General features: G+C 49.8%; 7 protein-coding genes across 7 annotated transcripts; 4 read left to right on the top strand and 3 right to left on the bottom strand.

The window, feature by feature from the left end:
* Window positions 1–25: 25 nt before the first annotated feature.
* On the top strand, window positions 26–1,372 carry GGI43DRAFT_33713 (mRNA splicing protein YJU2). Its single transcript, XM_083202076.1, has 2 exons — window positions 26–228; window positions 290–1,372. The coding sequence occupies exons 1-2, from the start codon at window positions 205–207 to the stop codon at window positions 1,163–1,165; spliced, it is 900 nt and encodes a 299-aa protein (XP_083066593.1). The 5' UTR covers window positions 26–204; the 3' UTR covers window positions 1,166–1,372.
* Window positions 1,373–6,552: 5,180 nt separating this feature from the next.
* Window positions 6,553–7,549, bottom strand: GGI43DRAFT_378943 (uncharacterized protein; the record flags this gene model as incomplete). Its single annotated transcript, XM_083202767.1, has 2 exons — window positions 6,553–7,284; window positions 7,367–7,549. The coding sequence occupies 2 exons, from the start codon at window positions 7,547–7,549 to the stop codon at window positions 6,553–6,555; spliced, it is 915 nt and encodes a 304-aa protein (XP_083066592.1).
* A 164-nt stretch (window positions 7,550–7,713) lies between these two features.
* GGI43DRAFT_391747 (HAD-like domain-containing protein) lies at window positions 7,714–9,695 on the top strand. Its single transcript, XM_083204471.1, has 2 exons — window positions 7,714–8,408; window positions 8,507–9,695. The coding sequence occupies exons 1-2, from the start codon at window positions 7,852–7,854 to the stop codon at window positions 9,312–9,314; spliced, it is 1,365 nt and encodes a 454-aa protein (XP_083066591.1). The 5' UTR covers window positions 7,714–7,851; the 3' UTR covers window positions 9,315–9,695.
* On the bottom strand, window positions 9,564–11,412 carry GGI43DRAFT_391745 (uncharacterized protein). Its single transcript, XM_083204470.1, has 4 exons — window positions 11,346–11,412; window positions 11,092–11,278; window positions 10,771–10,819; window positions 9,564–10,710 (listed from the first exon to the last, which is right to left on the bottom strand). The coding sequence occupies exons 1-4, from the start codon at window positions 11,373–11,375 to the stop codon at window positions 9,750–9,752; spliced, it is 1,227 nt and encodes a 408-aa protein (XP_083066590.1). The 5' UTR covers window positions 11,376–11,412; the 3' UTR covers window positions 9,564–9,749.
* A 182-nt stretch (window positions 11,413–11,594) lies between these two features.
* GGI43DRAFT_391743 (mitochondrial 37S ribosomal protein uS9m) lies at window positions 11,595–12,945 on the top strand. Its single transcript, XM_083204469.1, has 2 exons — window positions 11,595–12,534; window positions 12,612–12,945. Exons 1-2 carry the CDS (start codon window positions 11,694–11,696, stop codon window positions 12,701–12,703), a joined length of 933 nt encoding a protein of 310 aa, XP_083066589.1. The 5' UTR covers window positions 11,595–11,693; the 3' UTR covers window positions 12,704–12,945.
* A 6,451-nt stretch (window positions 12,946–19,396) lies between these two features.
* GGI43DRAFT_420043 (uncharacterized protein) lies at window positions 19,397–20,606 on the top strand (the record flags this gene model as incomplete). Its single annotated transcript, XM_083207759.1, has 3 exons — window positions 19,397–20,150; window positions 20,215–20,472; window positions 20,536–20,606. The coding sequence occupies 3 exons, from the start codon at window positions 19,397–19,399 to the stop codon at window positions 20,604–20,606; spliced, it is 1,083 nt and encodes a 360-aa protein (XP_083066588.1).
* A 2,142-nt stretch (window positions 20,607–22,748) lies between these two features.
* GGI43DRAFT_391739 (uncharacterized protein) lies at window positions 22,749–23,101 on the bottom strand. The gene has a single exon (XM_083204468.1). The coding sequence runs from the start codon at window positions 23,054–23,056 to the stop codon at window positions 22,838–22,840; it is 219 nt and encodes a 72-aa protein (XP_083066587.1). The 5' UTR covers window positions 23,057–23,101; the 3' UTR covers window positions 22,749–22,837.
* Window positions 23,102–23,991: the final 890 nt, after the last annotated feature.

Below are 23,991 nucleotides of genomic sequence, written 5' to 3'. Positions count from 1 at the left end.
TATTACCTCAGCCTTATGGATGTCAACAATAATTCCAATGATGCGAGCTAGCGTTAGCTTGGTTTATATGACATCGACTCAACGCCTCCCAGGTTTCCTCACGCACGCCACTCCATCTCTTCCTCCGTAATCTTCTTTGACGACGACTACCGTTTATCACCACCGCATCTGACCCTACGACATTCTCTCTGATCCTATTTCACAATGTCTGAGCGTAAAGTCCTTCAGGTATGTACTCAGCGATTGTGGCAAGCCTCTATCAAATCACCATAGGCTAACCTTTCAAAAGAAATACTACCCTCCAGATTTTGATCCCAATGACATCAGTCGCCGCCGAGGACCCAAAGCTGCTGGGCCGCGAATTCAAACCGTCCGACTCATGGCTCCTTTCTCTATGAAGTGTTTGAGCTGTGGTGAATACATATACAAGGGGCGCAAATTCAACTCTCGCAAAGAGATCCGACCGGACGAAAAATATCTAGGCATTCAGATCCTCTTTTTCCACATCAAGTGCACAAGATGTAGCGCCGAGATTACCTTTCGTACGGATCCACGAAACACAGACTATGCGATGGTCAAAGGCGCCATGCGATCATTTGAACCGTGGAGAAATCGAGAATTGGCTGAAGAGTCAGTAGAGGAAAGGCTAGACAGGCTAGAACGAGAGGAGGCTGAGGCTGCCGGAGAGGAAGAGAAGAATGCGATGGAGGATCTTGAAGCGAAGAACGCCGATGCCAGACGCGAAATGGCAGCAGCTGATGCCCTCGATGAAATAAGACAGAGAAACGCAAGGATACATCGATCTGAAAAGGAAGGGACTGACTTCGCCGACACTATCGTTCGTTCTGAAGATGAGGAGCGGGAACGACAAGAGAGAGAGGACGATGAAGCCGCCAAAAGAGCTTTTGCGGCAGCCAAACGGTTAGGTAACTCTACTCTTGATAGCATAGGCGAGGCGGAGGAGAAGGATGTTGAAGCCGCTGAGCTTCCAGCCCCAACCAACGGCGACAGCACAACAGAGAAGGCAGTATTGTCATCGGGGACGAGTACAGCAATAATTTCGGCGCCACCCCCGACACAGCCGCCATCTTTTAAGAGAGTGGTGAAGAAGAAGAAAGACCATGCTGCCCTGCTCGGTATAAAGAAGAAGCCTTCTCTAGTATAGGCCAAGAGGATTTATTTAATGTGAAGGGTGTTGGGCGCTCATCGTGTGTTTTGGAAATATGGGTCATGGAAAAAATTGATACTGCATACTAATGTTGATTTACTTTACGACGATATGAATATGGGCGATATTAATACCAATAAGAAGAGATTACAGTCGTTGCCTGTTAGCTTGCATCACGCTTTTATAAATGATTAACATGCACTGTCTATGGTTTCAATGATAGATATAAAAGAAACGAATTGTAGATTTGGATAGAAAGATTGCCATGAGATTGGAATCAAACTAATCCCACTGTTTCGTTAGCTGCCGTTATCATGTACGGAGGCTTTACAGCCAGGCAGCTCCTCTTACCCTCATATATATATACATTATGTTAACCCCCCTCCAAAGCAAACCCCTAGCTAATTAGCCCTTGTTATTATTCCTTCCAGCGCCATGTGTGTATCGTGTATTCGTAAGAGCAGAAATGGTATAGACAAAACGAGCGACAGGAACAGTGAGCGGCTCAGGTCAGCTCGTAATCGGAATGACGCAAATGTTACTTTTTGCTATGATGGTAGTAGAGAAGTCGTGTTCGGTAGTAGAGAAGTCGTGTTCGGTAATAAGGCTTGCTTGTATGCCAATTTTTGATTGCTGCGGATATATCTGTAGTTTACCATAATGGCAAACTATGCACGCGCGAGGCGAAGTCAAAAGCTCATGATCGAAAGAGGGAAAACAAGCGCCGCTAAGCATTTCCAAGTCGAGCAATGAAGCACGGCGTTGTGGCATGCGTCTCGCTTCTATGACACTCGCTGCAAGACGAGGGGCTAAATCGGGGCGGTGCCATTGGTCATAGAAGTGCTGCCGACAGAGGATCGGGATGAGGTGCTAGAACTTGAGGAAGACAGGGCACCAAAGGCTTGCATCTGGCGTTTTGTGTGGTCGTGGATGAAGCGAGAGTAGCTGGAGATGCTCTGTGGTGGAGGAGGTGTGGGGAGGGAGACGGTGTAAGCGTCTTGCCTGCCGGGCATCATGAGGGGCGATTTGCTGAAAAGAGTTTTTGAATATGTTGCAATGATGTTTTGGCGGTGATGAGATGCTTGATCTCGTAGCTCTGTCCAGCAGAGAATGATCCGGTGGTTCGATGGTGGTTTTGTTCTTTGTGGCTGTGTAGCTAATCGACGACAGATGAAGGGAAGAGGTACGGAGAAGAGAGAATATAGTTATACGTCGTCGGTTATATAATGCGTTGCTGGCTAAATGGCGTGTTATAAAGGGTCGCGAGACAAGGCTGAGAGAATCACACGATGTCACTGCTTGTGGACTAGAAGGAAGGAGGGAGGTTGAGGCGCGGATCTCAGGGTCTTTTATAAATCTCAGGACTAGCATCAGGGCCCTCCAGCCAAGCTTTCTTTTTCCCCTCACTCGAGTGGCCATCCAACAACTGATACACCACTGCGGTACATGCAAGCAAGCAACATAGCGCTGCTAGTCATCTAGGGGTCTAGAACTAGGGACTGGGGACTAAGGCGAGGAGGGGGTGGTTGATCTCCAGACCGTGACGCTCACAGCTTTTTCCCTTTGGTCTCCAATTCCCTTCCATCGACCTACATGGTACGAAACACGCACATACACGACACCCGCGCAGCACACCTCAAACTCGCCAATCCAGTCGCAGATGCAGCTGACGGGGGTGGCATCTTGTCCGCCCTAAACAGCGAGCTGATCGGCATCTGAGCGAATCGACCAACGGTAGCGCAGGTGAAAATGGCGTAAGTCGACCAAGGCCTGTTCCCTGCTCGATCCTGCTCGCCGCACGTTGCTCCTCTTTGGCCACCACCAAGGACGCTGATAGACACCTGAGAAGCCGCTTCGGTATTAGAATGGCTCCACCTCTCACACCCACTCTTCTGCAAGAGCTTCGACACCATCTTTTTGGCGGCTGGGGCTGCTGTTTCGCTCAGGGTCCTTGGGTGCCCCACAACGCCACAGCAAGTCTATGAGGTTGTTTGGGTTATGGATGTGCAGAAGTTGAGTGTTTTTCGAAGCCGGAAATGGGGAGGGGCCCAGATACGGAGATCGTCCCCTTTTGCCCACAGCTTGGAGAAGCTTCTCTTCCCAAGTTTGTCGGCCACAGACCCTGCTGATCGGAATCGTCATGCTCGTCACTTGGATGTCATACCGATCCTCATTGCCCGCTTTGATGGCCTTTGGCTTGGACTTGGAGGAAGCTGTACTGTGCAGGCTGTGATACACGTCTGCCAGGAATTCGAATTACGGGGCCACCATTCGTTCTTGCTCCAGCCAGCCAGGGCATGACGGTTTTGCTGCTGCTATTACTACGACGCTGTCTAGTGGAAGTAATGAGATACGTAATGGTACACTACTTCTTTTCCAAGTCAGTACGCGCCCGCATTGGCGTTCCAGCAAACGAATGGGCGACCTCGTTGGGCCACTGTTTGAGGAGGCTGATTTGTTCGAGACCATTCTTTCGTCGCAGCAGCTGAACGGCCATGCAGCATTCGTACAAGCTCACAGCAGTTTTTTCTCATTATTCAGCATCCGTTGATGCTAGAAACCGGGGCTTCCGGATATCTCCATTCCCTCATTGGCTATTGCTTTTGAAGAAATGCACAGTTAGCGCTGCCGGTGTATACATACACCCGCAGATCTCTGAAGAACGAGGATAGACAGCTTGGACCAGAATATCGAGCACTGGGGTCACCAATTGAGAATGCTTCATTTTTCTCTTGTTTCCTACGGAACAGGGTCCGGACAGAAATGGCCCAGTGAGCTACCCTTCCCCATTCCACCAAGACTCGAGGGCTAAGTGCCTGAATCATACCACTTGGTGTTCGTCTGTGCAGGTCTTTTGCCTTTGCCCTTGGCTTTGGGGTTCGACCGTTTAACCAACCATTACGAGATACATCTGTACTATAACCTATAATTTCAAACTTCTCCAAACTCAATATCACCGTACATCGAGATCAAGCCACGAATCGAGATCAAACGGCGCCTCTTGAGTCCGCTCAAACATAGAAGCAGTTTATTCTTTGCCATCTCAAAAAAATGGCGGCCGAAGCCTCTATCCGCTTGTCCTTATCCGACTTCTCCTCTCACTTCGCCGTCCTCCATGAAACCGAGATGAAGTCACAAAGCTGGAGGAGGGAAACAGTACAGCTAATGCTTCATAACGGCGGTGGTCGTACTGTAGGGCTGGTATGGACATTATCATTAGCGGCCATGTCGCCCAAAAAACAGGGTCTGGATAAACGATCAGCACACAAAATTCTAGCGTACGCCTGCAACACCACTACCAGTTTTTTACATACAATGCTGCTCATATTGCTACGACGTGTGCGCGTATTCATTCCGACACACTAGCTCACCGTCCCGTGATGTCACTCGATACCCCACTATGAAAACGGTGGCGGTGGTTCAGTTTTGAAAACGCTGCGAGATATGGGCGACGTTTTCGCCTCTTCCGTCACATGGCCCACATAACGTTGTCAACGACCCAACAGCATCGAGATAGCACAACCATATCAAACGTTCATTAAATCATCATATTGTGGCCATGAAGGCAAGGCAGAATAGTATTGCTTTGATGGGCAGCTTGCCCAGACATAGCTAGATATCACTGTATATTCCGTACGGAGTGAGGAGCCGATAGGTGCTGAGCATTTTGTCATTGGCTCCACTGCAACGTAGCTCAAGGTTCCTGCGTCACACGCTTGGGATCGACATCCAAGCAGCCAGGCCTTCGAAATGCTTCTCTTTCCCAAGCGAACCAAGCTTTTTCCCTCTGTCACATCCGTCATTTCGCCGAGTTTGACGGAGCCACCACCATGTTTTACCTCTGAGGCTACGTTCTTACAATGCTGCACGGCGCCATCCGTGAAGTTGAATTTCGCTTCCACTTACCTACGCGTATTTGACAGGACCAACCAGAGCTGCTCGATCTACGGAGTCCATGGTCGTTCACCTAGATCTTGTGTGGCATATCCACCAGTCTTGTCTTTCTACACTTGTTATTCCACACCCCACCCCTGACCGTTCGCTTCTGTTCCTCTGTGGTAAAGCATGGTGAGTCGAATTAGTGGCCACTCGCTGACCTGAAAGGTTGCATTCTGCTAGCTGCAGTCGTGGGGTGAGCAAACTTGGCTTCAGCCAGAGCCGCACCTTATTACCCCTTGTTGATATATGGAGGGCAAGCATGATTTCATCACCACTTGAGTGTCAATTACACAATAATATCAGTAGCAAGAATGGTGGTCATTTCTCATTCTCAATGCCATCTTCAACCGAGAACGAGTTGGGTGCGTTCAACTATTTGCATGGCGACAAAGGAGGCAACATTCCTAGAAGTACGGTACGTAGTGAATTATTGTGGAGAGAGATGGACACAACATGCTGCCATTCACGTCATATCACCTCAATTGGGGTATGACGCTGCGCGAGCTTGATACGCACTCGCCGCCATGCAGGAGAATCTATTTGGAAAGTACATACTGTCTGCCTATATGAGAGCCTATTCAGACAGGAACTCTGTCTAAGAGAGCCAAGTCTCCAGTACGATGATGAAAATGGCGTCGAAACCCTGACACACAAGGCTATCCGCCACAGGAAGACCGCCAGGGGTGAGTTGAATTCACGACAGGCGTCACGTCCTTACCTGTGACGATGTGGCAACTCAACAAGTATGGTCAGAGATATTACAGTGATACAACAGGTTTTTGTTATTTGCTTCTGATTATCGATATCTTCATACGAAGAAGCCGCATTCGTCAGAAATGTATCTTCAGCTTCGGCTATGGACTTAAGACAGCAAACTAGACATGCGTTGATTCGCATGCAAGCTACGACATACCTTGTTTTAATCACACGTTCACTGGCATGATATCAATAGATACAAATGGGGTTGGCCAGCAAATCAACTTCATCGAGATACCACATGGGCAGTGATAGAGTTTATCTCGGCGCCGGTGATCAATGACCTCACAAGAGGGGAAGACGATATGCCTCAAGCAGCCTTCTAAACTATGATGCTCGGACAGTGGCGCATTGTGGGAGAAGAGATCTGCGATCCAAGAGAATTTGGCTACCACTGTATCCAACCTTAATTCTGGGTACAGCGTCGGGTTGATATTGAATCGGCGATGATGCTTCTGCCGCCTACGTTGGGCCAATTTATTGCAACTTCACGCTACGTAAATGCATCGCTCATTCGCGATAGGAAAGAAGCAAAGAGACCAAAAGAAGATGGTCATGGCTGTATCGTCTGCGTCATCTCACGACTGTAAAACTGCAAACAGCGGCAGGGATTGCCATTCTACTCTGTATTCTCATCATAACTTCGTTACAGGGTGTATTTGGGGTGAGAGAGGAGTAGCCCTCCAACTCTAATGACGTCGCGACCTCCTCTCTAGCGAAATTAGCTCCTTCTTTTCCTTTGAAGACACCTTCTTTCTCTTCCGCTCAATAGCCTTATCGACTTGAGATTTACTCATGTCGGCGAATCTATTCATCAGCAGCTGTTTCTTCTGCTCGCTCTTGCGCAGATAGAAAGGCTGCTTGCCCTGCGCAACAAGTTCCTTTTCCTTCTTTCGGTGCTCTTGAAGCAGCTTAGCCTCGTCCTCCTTCTTCTGGCGGGCTTTCTTCTTGGACTCCATAGATAGCAGCTGCCTCTTCAGGTCTTCCTTCACAGTGACGTCCTTGGTCTTCTTGATCTGCGCCCGCAGGTCTTTCATCTCGCTCTCGCGGTACTCGTCTAGGAAAGAGTAGTTCTTTGCAACCTTTGCTTCGTCCAGTCTGCCCGTTAGGGCTTCAAATCGCGGATCGCGGGCCTTGCGGCGCGGATCGGTGAGAATTTCGCGGCGTCTGCTGACGGGCTTCTTGGAGGTCATTTCTTGCGGCGCATGCTTGGAACTTCGCTTCGATGCATCTACTCGGCTTGAAGGCTTCTTTTGTTCTCGTCTTAATGGTTCCTTCGTTTTTGCGTTTGATGGGGCGGCTTCTGGTTCTGCATCGGCCTTATTTTTCTTCTTTGAAGGCAGGCTGGCCGCCGCACGGGATAATGCGCCGAAGGATATGGATGAGAAATCGACTTTTGATTCTTCCTCTTCAGGTTCAGACTGTTTCGAAATCCAAAGCATTAATACCAATAGACCCGTAGATATATGAAATAGGAATTGCCCAGATAGAAACAGCACATACCTCTGAGCCAGACTCTTGTTCGTCCGAGTCTCTATCTTCATCACCACTGTCATCTCCCTCTTCTGACACTTCATCTCCTGAATCTTCATCGCTAGCACTCAATTCTGGCTCCCATTCTTCTTCTCTTCGAGCCCGTACTCGTCTCTCCAAGCCTAAGGAGGTGGATTTTCTTTTAGAAGACATTCTCTGGGGGGCTGCGTCAATGTGTTACACTGAATAACTTCTGCCAAAAACTGCGACAGTATGGCAATTCAAGTAATTTTTCTGGAGCTGGCGATAAGCAACATTTAATCTTATCGATAACTACCCCTGTTTGCGCCAGCCATTTAGCGGGCGATTTATGCAAGTAGCCCACAATATCCAGCGGGGCACTAGTGGTTAAAGATTCAACGCCAAAGCCCGAATCGTTCTAGAAGAAAAAAGGGCATGTCGGACATCCCGCATCGAATAAAAGCGCCCGTTTGCAACAACTTCAAGACCCTTTGATGCGGCCGCGCGAGATATTCACAGGGCTTGGCTGCTCCATCCGCGCTGTGCCATTCCAGATTCGAATACGGCAGTACTCTACGCAACGACCGAACCCTTCGTCTCGCAATCTCTCTTCGCGCCAGTCGTCTTCAAAGACAAAGACATCCGCATCACAAGCGGCGGCTCATAAGCTGCTGCAGCCGCTCATTTTACATCTTTCAACTACATATAATTACACGCCACAGAAAAGCGGCAAAGGCAAAGGGAAGAGCGACAAGATGAGGCCTCAGAGCATCCAGATTCCAGGGCTGACCCTGCTCAACAACCTGACGCCCCATGCCATAGCGCCAACATCAGAAGGCGGCTTCATCAGCACAGCGCCGGCTCCTAAATCGCAAGCCGCCGCAACAACAAAGAAAGCTGTGTCGACGACGACAGCAACAACGACAATTCCACCTCCGAAGAAGAAAGAAAATAAAAAGGCAAAAGCGAGGAGGTTATTAGCAGAAGCGCAGGCACAGGCGCAAGCACCTGCGAATCATAATCATAATGGATATGCGCAACCTCCAAACCAGTACGAACCAACTTTCTTTTCCTGAGCTCTCGCTCTCTTCCACCTTGCCTTTTCGTCGAGTAAATCGAGGACTAACAACTATATCTACAATTCTACAGGCCCTACAATCCAAATGGCTTTAGGCATAACAACAGCAACAACAACGCCTTCATGCGAACCCCTCCAACTGGCCCTCGCATCCTCACCAAAGACTCCCCTCGAGACCAGCGCGTCGCCCCAAGCAAAGCATCCGGCGGCATCCCAGAACCCACGCCTCGTTACGTTGCTCACTCCCTAACGCCCTCATCCTCCCTCCGCCAGCCTCGCCGCATCTTCGTCATTATGGACCTCAACGGCACGCTCCTCTACCGCCCCAACAAGCGCAACCCCTTCAACTTCATCCAGCGGCCCCACGCGCGCGAGTTCCTCGACTACTGCATCGAAACCTTTCACGTCGCCATTTGGTCCTCAGCCCGGCCTGAAAACGTCGACAAGATGGTCGCGCAGCTGCTCTCCCCCGCCCAGCGCGCCAAATGCGTCGTCATCTGGGGCCGCGACCAGCTCGGCCTCTCCCCCGCCGACTACTCTGCCCGCGTCCAGGTCTACAAGCGCCTAACCGCCATCTGGAACGACCCCCGCGTGCTGGCCTCTCACCCGGCCGCCGCCCACGGCCAGCGCTGGGACCAGACAAACACCGTGCTAGTCGACGACTCGGCCGAGAAGGGCCGCAGCGAGCCATTCAACATCCTCCAGCTACCCGAGTTTGAGGGCCTCAACACTGAGCCTCTGGATGTCCTTCCGCAGGTTCACGACTACCTCAATACGCTGTGCTACCAAACCAACATAAGCAGCTACATACGAGACCGTCCTTTCAAGATCAATCCGAGCTATACGTTAATGCCATCACAAGACTTCCATATGGGATAGAGGGAGATACTACTAGCTCATCGCATGCTACACCGAATACACAGCGCACACTTTGTTGAAGCCTATTTTGGCTTCATGTCTATTGGATAGATAGATTTGGATAGGCTCTGAGAGTTTTTATATGGCCAACTGCAGTGCCAAGTAGACAGAGTCTTTTTAGACTTTTTAGATACCCCTCATATCTTTTCTTATTCTTTCTTCCCTACACACATGCACATATACATTGAACAAAGCTGGCACAAGTAGAACTCGTATTTTACGGTTTTGATTTTTCAGTCCCGCGCGGTGCTAAGCCGCTGCTTTCTTATAGGACTACGTAGGTATTCGTAAAAACACATCCCAAATCATCATTCATTCCCACCAAAATCCTGGTATTTTTTTTACCCATAACCCGTTAACATTTCATTCCTTTCCATCACCGCTATAATCGGTCGTTTATTTGAAGACCTTGCCGTCGGCGTGGGGGTACTCCTTGCCGTTGACGGAGACGGGCTTGTCCCAAGACCACTGGGCCTCAACGTAGGCACGGTCCTCAGGCTTGGAGGGGTCAAGCTTGATGAACTCGTAGCTCTCGTAGTCGGGAGCGACGTCGAAGACAGGGAGGTACTCCTGGCCACGGATAACGAAAGCACCCTCGATGACGGAGTCGTTGTTGGCACCGTAGACGGAGGCACAGCCGAAGAGGTACTTGCGAGAGCCCTCCAGACGGTTGTTGAAGCCACCGATGAGGTTGTTAGACATGAAAGTCAGGGTAAGCTCATCGTTGTACTTGTAGGCAACCTTCCACAGGGAGTACTCCTCGAAGTTGACGTTCTCCCAGAACCACTTGAGGGCATCGGGGGTCTCGCTGTTGGAGTACTGACGCTTCCACTCATCGAGAGGAAGAGAAGCCTTGGGCAGAGACTCAAGGGGGTGCTTGGCCTTGGGGGCAGCCTCCTCCTCAGCAGGCTCAGCAGCCTTGGGGGCAGCAGCGGGCTTGGGGGCAGCAGCAGGCTTAGGGGCAGCCTTGGGGGCAACGTTGGTCAGGGCAGGGGTGTCGAGGAAGGGGAGCTTCTCGGCAACAGCAGCGTAGATGGGCTGGTTGACGATGGTCTCGTACCAACGAGTGACAGCGGGGTGCTGCTGGCGCCACTGCTTGTCGAAGAAGTACTGGAAGCCACGGTAGAGGAGACCAGCGCTGAAGAGATCAGCGAGGGTGATGCGCTCGCCGACGAGGTAGGTGTGGTGGGTGAGGTGCTCCTCAGCGGCATCAACAGCAGCGGCGACCTCCTTGGCGGTGTCATCGACAGACTTCTTGTTGTAGGGCTTGGTGCCAATCAGGGGGGCAACCCAAGCACCGATCTTAGGGGCGACCTCGGAGTTGAAGAATGACATCCATCGCAGGATGGAAGCGTAGCTATTCAAGTTGTTAGGACTAGGTTGAGGGGTACAGTCGAGGGGGAAATGAGTCACTTACTCCTGCTTGGTCTTGCCGAGAAGGGTGGTCTTCTCGTTCTGGGAGGTGACTATATCATCAAGTTAGCTAGAGTGTCTCACATATTTGACCCTAGACGCAGAAAATGATGACAAAAAATGGAAATTGTGCAAGATCAGAAGTTGTCGTTATCAACACAAAGAAAAGTTATAAATTTATACAGTTCTTTCAGACAGGGATAACTATAAATAAGTTCATCATGATGATACTGGCGACCGTCCAAGAGGATGGCCAGCCAGGTGCGGCAAAAAAAAAATAGAAGAGCAAGAGGGGGGAAATTGCTGCTAATATCAAAATACGTACCGTAGATGGCGATAGCAATGCTCTCGCTCAGGGCGAAGCCATCCTCGCCAATGAAGGCAGGGTACTTGCCCAGGGGGTGAGCCTTCTTGTGCTCGGCAGAGATCTTGCCAGCCTCAACGAGGGAGATGTTGAGGTCGAGACCGTTGGCCTTGGCGACAGCCTTGATGGCGGTGGCACGAGGTTGGTCCTGCAGGAAGACAAGAGTGAGCAGCCTGTCATAAAAGACATTACACGTATCAGGAGGAGAAACTAACGGCGGTGGTGAAGAGAGTTCCGAAAGCCATTTTGTCTGATGCTTGACTGGAAAGTTGAAGCTTGAAGAAAGGAAGAGAAGAGGGACGGGGCGACGAAGGAATTTTTTTTTTTTAATGAGGGGATGTAGCTCTGCCCCGCGCGGTGGCTGGCGCAGCGGCGGTTACAGGGGTTGCTGTGGCTGGTGCTAACTGTTGTTTGTTCGTTATCTCCACGTGATTGCATTGGATTTTCGCTGCCACAGTCGAGTGCTGCAATCGAATGTGAGGTTATCGAATTTGAGGTATCACGACTTGGGAGGACCAGATTGGACGCTGTCTTGGATCTACTCTAACCAGCGACAAGCAGCAATGGCTTCAATTGCAAGCGGCCTGCGGCATGCGAGGTGCGCAAGCTCGATTGCAGCGGCACCATGGCGATCATCAATCGTTCCACGATCAAGCTTCCAGCTTGCAATTCGCTCTATAACCAACGACGCCCAAAAGCCCTCCAGCACCGACCTTGAAGCCTCTTCCGCTGCTGAATCTGTACTGATTCCGTATCAAGGCGTGACCCACGCACGAGTCCTACCGGCAACTCCCTCATACTTCTCGAGAGAACCTCTGTTCAACGACTTATACATTGGCATCTCCAAACTGCTCACCAAATACAACCACCTGCCCACAGTCCCACCCAGCGAGGCTCCGCAGATGCCATGGACGAAACTGGAGGAGATGCGAGCACAGATGGGAGAGCCTATCAAGTCTTCACATTACGCAAAAGTTATGCGGGTGGCCAAGCGTCTGAATCTCATTGAGCCCAGTCTACGGCCAGCCGAGGTTACGGTTGCTCTGTCGGAGTTTACTAGAGATATTAACCCGTTCTTGAACATGCCGAACCCGATCCAAATTGACAAGTTCGGACGTGCCGTCGGTGTTGGTAAGAGAAAAGAGTCAACTGCTCGCGCATTTGTTGTGGAGGGTACTGGAGAGATCCTGGTAAACGGCAAGTCATTGAGCGAGGCTTTTGGTCGCGTGCACGACCGTGAAAGCGCAGTCTGGGCTCTCACCGCCACCGAGAGACTGGACAAATACAACGTCTGGGTCTTGGTCGAGGGAGGCGGTACAACAGGACAGGCCGAGGCCATCACCCTGGCCGTCGCAAAGGCTCTGGTTGCTCACGAGCCAGCATTGAAAACTGCTCTAAGAAAAGGTATGTCATATGAACTATCTGCTATTTTTGTACCCTGTTCCTGGCGCCGATGGGAAGCTAACGTTGTATCCGCTCAGCCGGTTGCATTACACGAGATCCCAGGACAGTGGAGAGGAAGAAGCATGGACATGTCAAGGCCCGAAAGATGCCTGCTTGGGTCAAACGATAGAAGCTGCGCGGACCCGGATATTTTTGCGGCGTTTGAAAGCTCGCATAGGCGAGATTACGCAGGATACTTGCGTAAGAACAAGCCTGAAGGAACGGCTTACCTGGGCATGTTGACAGCGTTACTGTACCATCTACAAAAAAAATGTATTTATAGAACCCTAGACGTTGCTTCTTGGGGCAATTGGGTTATCTTACATCTTACCCATGCTTGAAGTAGCATACCATAATGAAGTATGACCGGAACGCACTGTGCGCTGTAGCCGCTCCAAACATGCGAATGTATCAAATTGTCACTGATTAAAGTCATTCCGTAATTGGATATAACAATCAATAGATCTTCCGGATCAAGAGGTTCAGCTCTCATTCAGCTAATTCATATCCATGCTAATAAAGAGGAGCTGAAGGTAAAAAGAAAGGAAAGAAAAGAAAAGGGTGTATAGTGCGGGCACCAGCAACCGCGTCTACGTATCGTATCACTCGTAAGCGAAGGCTCGGCGAATTGACAGTCTTCGCTGCTCACTCAGCCGCACAGTAATAGCAACTGGCGACTGCGCAGCGAAGACTTGATATTACCAGTTCTTTTCTTTTTTTTGCTTTACTTTCTTTTCGGTATTTTTTCCGGTTTCAATCCTTGACAGTGGCATTGGCCCATGTCATCGCCGCCCGGAGGGATTCCAAGATGCTGGTAAGGATGGCAAGCTGGGAATGCTTCCCGTGCCGAAAGAGGTAATCGGCGACGTCCGGCAATCTAATTCCTATTTATCCTGAACCATGTAAGTCGTCCCTGGTATTATGAGGCTGGCAAGCCCGTCCTGCAACAGGGGGCGCTGCATTAAACAATATCGGAGCTTTGTGAATGACCAGTTAGTATTCCCGAAAGACTCTTGTTTTTCTCGAATACAGTCTTTCTCAATAAGCTATCCTTTGAGAGTGGTCTGCATATTGTTGTTATGCGTACTAGGGTGTACCATAAGGGGGCTGGGAATTGAAAGAGAGTTCCTAGTACGAGATATCAAATAGGGATTTCACAACGTACCTTTGGCTACCCAGGCAAGTTACATGCTCGCCTCATTTCTGTAAGTGGTAATGCTTAAGCCAATCTGTCGGATTCGGTCCTTGGCCGAGCGAGCTCAGCTCAATACAGAATGATCTCGGCTCAGGTCCGCCACATTTACCATTCCCAGTACATAATTCCCATTTGCTGGAGCTTCGCCTATCGTGACGACCAGCTTTGTCCTTGGCTACCCAATTCCTACCAATGACGTAAAATCGCATCCCAATATTGGCAGATGCGGCTGAGGCTGCGCGAAACCGGCTGTGCCAAGTATATTGGGGCCATTATCGCCATTCCAGGGTAGTTGGCAGAAGGAAGGTCAGGCGTCCAATAAACGGTCGTATAATTTGCCTAGGGGTGACGCAGGAGGGATTCCTTTTTCGCGAATAACATTAGAACATGTCACATTGAGCATGCAGGCATGTATCGGCCATCGGGCAAGTTACATCCGCCCAAGCGAGAAGCGCTGACAGCGATTCTCGTTGGCAGTGTTGTCCACCACTAGCAGCGTTATCGTATCATGAATGGCTCAATAAGATCGCATCACTCTGCGCCCCGCCCTCTCGCCTCGCTAAGAATCGAGTCCAAGTGGGATAGGGCAGCAAGCAGTGTTGGCAGTTGACATGGTAGATGATCGGCGCTTGTTTTGGTCGCCCTGTCAGTATCTCTTCTGTGGCAAGCCATGTCGTAAACCTGGCTGAAGCCAGGCCTGACTTATCAAAGTCGAAACTCTAGATGCAGGGGAGCGACTTCATGTGTAACGGAGCATAGGCGGCTGGGGTAAAACACGACCAGGTTCTTGACTAGCACCAGAGCTGCCCGTTCCCCACAGAGCAGCTGAATGTCGGGCATTAGCCTGACATGCCAGGCTTGCCCACATATGTGTGCTCTCTTTCGTTCTTCCTCCTAACAGCCACCAGGGCACATGCCTGTACGGGTATGTAGGCTAGAGGGCGGCACCAGATCCGCGGATAGTCTTTATTTACGGTACGTCAAACGGCGTATGGAGGCTAGATAGATAAAACTATTAGCCTGTGTTACTTCGTATATATGTTCCGCCAGGCTGGGTGCGCCTTGCAAATACTTGCCTAGCAGTAATACCACTAGTAGCACTGCTACTCCTTTGCACTCTCCGGATGTAACTCCGTGGTGGTGCTCCGTATTAGCAGTACTAGTACTACTGTATGTAGCAGTGGCAGTAGCAGTAGCAGTGGCAGTAGTAAAGCTCCATAGCAGAGGTAGCATCCCCCAAGGATTGGATAGGCATAAAAAGAAAACGTAGCTGTTTCAGACGGCAGATGCGGGCCTGTGAGACATCAGGCCACTCCTCCGAACTGCCCCGACCAGGAATAGCAGCGGCCCATAGGCCGTAATATTATGCGCCCACAGACGGTAGGCGCCTCGTTCTCACGGTGTTTCTTTTTTGGTGCCTTTTGATTAGTAGTACATCCAAGTACCATCGCTATTATTAACCGAAACAAGTATTGCTGCTGACAGCATGATGTGGCGGTAGTACATAGATGAGGGTTGAGGGTATAATCGATGCCCTCCTCATTTCCGTTAGCGGGCTAGCCCAATAGTTTTGTGCCTGTGTAAAGTGTACGACCTGTCTTCCAAATCGCCAGATCTGCTTTAGCACTCTCTGAGAGACGCTATTTTTTTTTTTCAGCAGCACATGGATCACGGCTATTAAGAAAAATTTATTCTTAGGTGCCACGCTACGCAAAGCCGCGCCATCTCCACACGCGGTTTTGGCCCTCTCAGTGGCTGCTTGTCGATGGAGTCGCTGTGGAGGACTGAGACTTTTGGCCTTTAGCACGGCCCTAGCGAGGTGCATTTTGCCTGTATTTGCTTGCTCCGAGCTCGCAGATTGGCTGCCTTGGACCTGCGTGCAGCATGCACTATCCAGCTAAAAAGCACGTTACTGTGGACTTGACGCACGCTGCACATGGCCTCCCGCGCAGTGCCTCCACTCTGCGATCGCAGTTGCACCGTCCCCTGTTCCTGGTCACCAGATGACGAGTTGGCTGAGGAAAAGAAACGAAGAGAAAAGAAGAGACGAGAAAAACGAAGTAGCGTAGAGAATACATGTAGACAGCACATGATGCCATTAACCTGGGCCCTACTTGGAGTACTTCGTAAGATACGCTGCCTTACTTATCTCTATACCGAATGGGAGCGCCAAGTTCAAGCACCCCTTGCTCCTGCCTTGGAACACCAGACCTAGCTGGTGCCCGAGGAAAGGAAAGCGCGTTCTAAGCCATCCATCCGGGTACTGCGCAAATACATTGCGTCAAGTGAATATTGGCATTGGTAGCGCATGTACTGCCTGGGTAGATATTACTTTGGAGTATTTGTGTTTGCGTTTTTGCTTGTGCTTCTCGCACAATTCCAAATATAGAGGGTCACGGTAGGCATAAATCCATCTTCTGCTTGGTTGGGGGCCGTTTTTCTTCAACTTCAACTCCTTCACCCTCCCTCCTCTTCTCGCCCTTTCGACCCAGCTCTAGGCCCAGCTTCGTCCACAGCGCTCAACCAACTGTCAAAGCCCCTGCAGGTGGCTTGGCTTGTCCAACAGGTGTGTCGATTTTTGGGGGTGTGTGCCTTCACCAAGCGTCCAGACTAGAGCAATTGGCCTGTCTGAGTTCAGCATCCCTTTTGCTTCGTCCAGCTGGGGTCCTGGTGGGCAGCACGCGTGAAACAGGATGAGCGTCTTGTGTTGTAATTTGCTCTTGCGTTCGGTATCTTTCGAGTCTGGCTGAGACACACAGGTGCCCTCGTCAAAAGGAAACAGAAACTGGACGAATCCTCATTTCGAGCGCATTGTGCATCTCGCCCGGTTGGGACGACCCGGGTTGTCGGGACGCTGTTTGGCGGACTGGGATCTGTCTGCGACAACCCTAATGCCTGACCATTACACGGGGAATTTCCCCCGTTGGCTTGATAGGCTGCTGTTTTTGATCGACGTATGGCCGGAATAGCCTGTTGGAAAACAATTTTCGTGTGGGCATTGAAACTTCGGTCATCCCCGTGTAGTGGACTAATTGTGCAAATAGGCCATTCGCTGCCAAGCTGCTGGGGCCCTGACTAGCCACGGCAAAAACAGCCGGCACACAAGCGCCGTCAGGCTTTTGCTAACTACAGTCTGGTCTGACTGGCACAATGAGCAGTTTCCGCTGCTTACCACCGAGTCCCTTTCCACTTAAAGAGAGAAGCAATTAAATTACACGTGGTCTATTGGGGGAATATCGGCTTGAGCAAAAAGAAGAAGAAGAAGAAAAACCCTGCTTCAAGTGGGTTACGCGTCATTATTCAGCAACATCTTGCTGCAGATGATCCAGTTCTCATCCAAGGGCAGCAAGACAGTTGGGAGTCTCAAACGCTCTCATTCATGCGAACGTCATGCTATGGCTTCTCCTTCACGTCTGTGGCGCGTTTCTGATTCTCACCCTGCTTGTAATGCGACTTCATTCGCAGAATGACAAAGCGGCTACTTGTACATTAAAGTAACAAAACTGTTACATTAGCCAGCATTTCCCCTGGCTATTAACCTTTAAACGCACACAAGTGGACGGAGAATACCCATTCTAGCACTCACATTACAAAGCATCAGCCTGCCTGGGCACGCGAGATGCGTCCCAACAGGCGGCGCTTCATGCCCAAAGGACTGGAATGAAGCCTCGTTCACAGAACTTCTGTTAGCCAAAAGCGAGAAACCGGCTCATGTTGCCAAGCCCAAACCATCGCCGTGCCCACCTACTAAGTCCAGATGCGAATCCACTTTGTTTCGTGTCTGTGGTCTTCGGCGGAGAACCGCGACTTCTCTGTTCCGCCCTAACCAAGACTGATTTTTCACATGTGCTTCTGCCCAATTACGAGCTTTGAAGCAAGATCTACACGCTTGTTGGCCTGCGTTTTGTAGAGGTACAATATACAAAGTACGGAGCACTGCCTTTTTTATGTCACTTGTCCGATTTCTCGCTGTCCTTTCTTTTTCTATTTTTTTCTGTTGACCCATCGGAAGGGGCCCCTTGTCTTTGTACTTGTCCAACGACGCTTTTGTTCCGCCATGCCGGATGACCAGGGGGTGGCCACATGCAGATCCTAAATCGACAATTCAAACTCTCACACTCCTAGCTGCAGACTAGTGACAACCTATCAGCTCTATCGCCCCAAATTCTTTCTTAGGGCCAACGCAAGGTACAGAATACGACGGGGTGTCCAGCACCCCGGGTCATGGTCTTTTCTTCTTCTTGGTACCCTGGAGCTAAGCTCCTGTCTTGGCCGACGCGGATTTCAACTTTCGTCATGATCAAGCAGCCCTGCTTTGCTTGGCCGGCACACACTTGGACGGCATATTGCTGACGTCCCTCTTCCTGCACCTTGGTGCTCCCACACTACCCACCGGCGACATGGTATACTACCTAGCTAGGGAGTAGGTTCCCGTACTTGTGCCTCCCGGTCTGGACGTCTTCTTTATTACCTATTTCTGTTTCTCTTTTTTTGTTAGCGTGGGTATCGGAGGAAACGACTTTATCAACTAGTCCCCCCCTCGGTATAAGACCCGATGATTCCTCCAACGCCAGTCACCCGTCTCCAGCAAGGCTCCATCTATTTAGTGATCTAGTATTACTGCTACTAGTAGCTGCTCTTCGGTCTAACAATCCCCGCCGTTTGGGATCTGAGCCGAGTTTCCATCTTCGCCATCGTTGCCAAGGGCAGGATTGCTGCTCTCACGCGTTCATACATCATCTGATTAGCAAGGAGTCTATCCTTGCCATCTCTCTTTTGTTCTGGATCATCTTATCTTGTACTATTTTTGGAGAAGCTACTCTGTCAGATTTAAACAAGGTAAGCACTCAAAGGCAAAGTGAATGATAGCTATCTTTCTCAAGCCTCGCACTGGGTTTTTCCAACTTAAATTATCATGGCATAGTCCCAACCCATTCACTCAACAATTACCTGCCTTGATTTACCTAACATCTTTTGTACAGGAAGCCGGTGTGTCCCGGAGTCCAAGGCTAGATCGAGCCGGTGGAACCTACCGCCTCTCTGGCGCCTGGTCCCTGACGTATTGCCTTTTGGGGGTTGATTAAACAGACCGTTGGCTCCGCCAAACCCGCCATTGAGAATTTGCGAATTTACCAGAGGGCAGCGTTCTTTCTATTCATCACCACCTTTCGTTGATCCTGGTAAAAATCACACTCGTTTATTTTTGCTTCTTTGCAAGACCATCTTTTCAAGCTTGTTGAACTTTGTGGACAGAAGATAGCACCAATCACTCAGCTTGTCAGCCTAGAGCCTTGTTTTCTAGGGGAATCCTCGGTCTGATTGTTGAACACCACTGGCTGTCGTCAGCTAGAGAGACCACGCCCTATTGGCAGATTTGATCTGTACTCGCACGCATTTTTCCGTAGCTACTCACAGAAGCTTGTTGATTCGCACTGCTCATCTTTCTATTCGAGAGTCGTTCAGAATTTCATTTTACAAAGACTATCTGCTCAAAACCAGCTAGCGATACGATCAACAGCGCGCCGGACTGGTTTCCTACACTACCCTTCAACTTCAAAAGCGCTGATTCTCCAGCGCACCGAGAGATCTCGGCAGGAGAAACCTCTTTACGGCAACGCCCAATAGGGCATGGACAATTCTAATCAACATAGAAGGCAGAATGACCCGCCTACCTATCGCGCCCCTACACAGAAGTATCAAGTTCCAAGTTCTGTAGGCGGTCCCTCTGAGCGCTTTCGATCAGCACCCCTTGCGTCTACTTCAACACCAAGAGGTCTGGGGGGTGCGCCAGCGTACAGTGCATATTACCAAGAACCCACAGCTGCTTTTTCAACGCCAGCAAATATGCCGACAACGACTTTAGCGTATGGGTCGGAATACAGCGCCGATTCAAGGCCACAAACTCAAAGTTTCGGGGGCTACAACACGGGTATGATGATGTACAATGTGCCTCAACCGAGCACACAAACTCCAGTCTACGATGCCCAACAGTTTGGGCAACGGCAGCAAGCGGCAATGCAGATGATGGCACCGGATGTCACCTCAGCATATTTTAATCCTGAAGCAGGGAGCGCAGCAGCTAGTATGCAACACCCGAGCCAGGGAAGCAGCGCATCAACCGGGGTATATCAACAGAGCCAGCCCATAAATTACCCCGGTAGCATGCCTTCTACAACTGCCATGCAGCACACGTCGGGAACAGCAGATCCTACCATGGGAGAAGGGCAAGACTATGCTGCGTCTGGCCTTCAAGAGAAGTGGCTAAATTACCAACGACAGCTGGGATCTGTATTCCAGGATATCTCGTCCATCTTTCTGGAAAGGGCCGCTGAAACACTGTTAAATGTCTCCAGCTGGCTGCTCACGCAGGCTGCAGAATTAGGTACGAAGAAGAAAGCTAAACAGTTTGAAACCATCTCAAAAGTTTGTACTTACATGCTAAACAGGGCTCAACCAAGACGACGCCAGCCTTCACGCCGAGCGAATTAAACTCTGGAACGACTTTAACCACGCGTGGCTTGCTCTCTGTTTCCGGCAGAGAGAAATAATGTCCTCCGGCCAGCAACTTTCGAGATCGCAGAGAGTCATGTCCCAGGGAACAATAAAGAAGCTAGGGGACGAGCTCATTCGACTCTGCGATGGTATCGAGAGCCATGGCTTAGTAGACTACCAGTATGGTGTATGGGAGGATCGGATCGAGACCGGTATGTTATTATTCCATTTCTAACTTCTTCTTCAAAAATAGAAGGGCACTAACCAAATTCTAGTCCTTGAAGAATGCCTTGACCTCTACGACTCTATCGAATCGAACACTAATACGAGCGGAGGATCGCGCTGATTCGCCTACGTCTTTGCATCGCGACGTTAAATAAGCGAATGAGGCATGTTGGTGACTTGGCACTGGAAAGAAAGAGAGAAATAGCTGGCTTTTTCGCCCCCTTCTTCCCTTCTTCTTTTCTTCCTTTCTCTCTTTATTTCCTTTTTTTACTTTAGTTGTACCCTTGCATTCTAGCGGCTGGGGAAGTGTACATTATACGATGGGAAACTTTGACACGGCTTCTACAATTTCGCAGATATGAACATGGTTGGATCGGATGGAAGGTTAACATAGAAAGAGGTTTCTTCATAATTGGGTATCATGGGTTATGGGCGGATGGAAATTGGGATTCTCTTTTTTGGGGGTGGGCGATGCATCTCCTTTGGGTTGGATTTGAACGTTATTGGGGCGTTAAGGGGGGGAAGTCAGTCAGAATAACAGCGTACCAAGCGGTGCGTCTGTGCATGATCTACTGCCTACTCTTAATGAGCTGGGAATATGAGAGGGACAATGTGACAAACTTGTCCTATGCGCAGACACGCAAATATTCATGGACACACTGAAACATAGTTTGTCATGTCACTATTTGAATGCTGCTTGTGTACGGGCAGATTTTGGAGAAATGGTACGACATTAGACGGGTATTTTGATATACACATGGGAACGACAACTACGGGAGCGAGAAGAGCGAGCGGGGACCAAAGGATCTGGACGGGCGGCGTTGAATGATGGGCTTTCAGGCGAGAGATACGAGACTAGCGAATGCTTTGTTCTTCTTCTTTCTCTCTTATCTCCCCCCACTTCAGTTTGAAAATGACCTATACAGGTTTCCAGCCCAAAGACCTTTTTCTTTTTTTTTTTAATGTATCATTTGGGTTTAGACGTTGGACTAGAATATGGCGGGTTGGAGCCCCCACGGGCTGTATCAACCTGCTAGGAGTGGCATGAGAGCTAGCGGCTGCGTACATAGCAAACAGCAAGCTTGAATAGAATCATTGGGCAGAGCAGCTTGTGAATTACGCGATACGGGGCCATGTGGTTGTAATCCTAATGTAATCCTGGAGGGACTTTTTGTGATCCAACCGCCGCTCATAATAGCCAGTCATCGGCACTTGGCAGCGGTACGGGGGGTAGCCGTCGGGTAGGACGATTCACGATGGCATATGACATCTTGGTTGGATGGGTTTGTCACTCGTGACGCAATGAAGAGACATGTTTGCCTCTGTAGCTAGGGGCATTACCGCGGTGCCCATGTTCGAGCTCCAACTACGGCACTCCGGCTACGATGCCCAGGAAGCCATTGGCGCGCGTGACAGCTCCCTTCCATACACGAGAGGTTTATTGACTGAAGCCACAAAGCTGGCAGAGGGGCAAAGTCAGCACCTCTGAAGCTGAGACGGCTGGGACTTTGGGGGCCGAATCAAGCTACTGCTTGGCAATACCCAGCCCTGGATAGCTGCTGCTAGCGTTTCATGGGGTAGCGCTGCATTCTGCAGCTGAGATTCACGTCGTGGCTGAGAGTAAGCGGAAGCAGGTCCTTTTCTCTTTGCAACTTTCCTAGCTGCCATGAGCTGGGCGTCGGCAATCGTGGATGGACGCATAAACATCAGGCTTCTAGCTGCATACGTGGGGACGCTTGGCAAGCAGCAGAAGTGACAACCCCCAACCAATGCTTCGGTAAGGCGAAAAAAATGAAATACCACCCAGGGGTCACCTGAGATGAGCTGGTGTGTGCCAGCGGGCGTATGCTTATAGCATTCGTGGAGGGCAGTACTTCTCATCCATGTAGCCGTACTCCCCGAGAGGCTGTGGCAGCATGAAGCCTTGACTAGGTTACATGTAGCCACCATCTCTCGTTTGTTTGCTCTCTAATGATCGTGGCTGCGAAGCTGAGCTAAGATGATAAATGCCAAGAGAGAGTATTTGCATATGGTCATAGCTGCAGCTAGTGAACAGCCTCTTAGCTTTAATTCTGACAAGTCTTTGTTCTAGGAGCTTGATGGGGCTATGGGTCTGCGTCTGGCCCTGGCATATCCCAGCAGCTTCTCTTATAGATATTACTACCTGTGAACAGCTGTTGTCCACTTGGGAGCTCAGAATGGCATGGCGAAGGTAAACTTTCGGTGCATTTTTCGACGGTGCCGAGATCCAGGTTGTTTAAACTTGATTTCCGATCTGTCGTAAATTTTTATCCGGGCCTGCATGTGACGTTGATATGTATGTGCAGGGGTTCGGAGCCTGTGCATTTCGCCTCACAGAGCCGGCAGTGGGACAAATTCCGACGATCCCCCCAGATCCCAGATTGAAGTAGGCTTAGCATGTTGTCGTAGTTGTCGTAGCACAAGAGTATTTTTTTTTTTTATTGAGTTAGGGAGTGGACATGCCATGTTTGGAGTAGATGCGAAAGTGAAGATGATGAGAGAGGGAGAAAGTGATAGATGAGAGAGGAAAAGACGAGAGTGAGGGAGCATGTCACTGGTATTGCAAAGGAGGGAAGGAGTGGCGGAACTGGTAACATATGACGGCACCTACCTATTGCGCCATATCAAAGTGACCGGTAGGTACCAAGTACCACTACAAGCTGATAGAGCTGCTCAAAAGACTATAATGGAGTGTTACTCAAAGTAGCCGGGTTCTGTTAAGTGATGGTGCACATCGCCCACTACACCAACTAGAAGCGCTAATCTGGGTGCGTATAAGATGGTGGTTGAAAGTACAAGATGCCACAACTTTGAAAGACAGCCTCCCCCCCTTTTTTTTCTTTCTTTTTTCTAAGATGAAGTAACTCAGAAAACAAGGACGAATAAAAGCAGAGTACATACCTAGGTAGAAGAGAAGAGGCTATTGGCGTTACGAAAAAAAAAAAAAAAAAAAAAAATGACACATCATAATTGACTCTTTCAGCCCCTTAGAAGTCAAAATTCAAAAAGTGACCGTCATTCCCTTCAATCACCCAGCCAATTAAATCTACTACGGTATGAAATTATTTGCTCAAGGGAGAAAAAAAAAAGTAAAGAAATGAGGAAACATAGAAAAACTAGCAAACGTGTACAGTACACAGCATTAGACATCCGTGGTCTAGGATAAGAGAGACACATGGAAATGCAGCTGTGAGATAATCCGTCAATCGACCTCCATCGTCATCTTGCCAATAAACGCCACAACTCAATTCTCTCCAAAGGGGATGGTAGCACACCAAGCCTCGGGATTCATCGCTGCTGCAAGGCACAGCAAGATGCATGTGCACTAGGCGTCTCATATGTCCTTTCACGGGCGCCACATCATTTTTGGTCCATTTCATCGCCATCGAATTTCATCGCCATCGAGATGAGATATCACCTGCCATGGCTGAGAAAAACTCCGTTCACACCACTGGAAATTATAGGAAAATCCATCGACCTTTAAG

Source organism: Trichoderma evansii (assembly GCF_050947405.1).
Source record: "Trichoderma evansii strain SZMC 28006 chromosome Unknown GGI43scaffold_1, whole genome shotgun sequence".
Taxonomy (NCBI): Eukaryota; Fungi; Ascomycota; class Sordariomycetes; order Hypocreales; family Hypocreaceae; genus Trichoderma; species Trichoderma evansii.
Note: the sequence above shows the minus strand (reverse complement) of the source record. Positions and strands in the feature narration are given on the sequence as shown.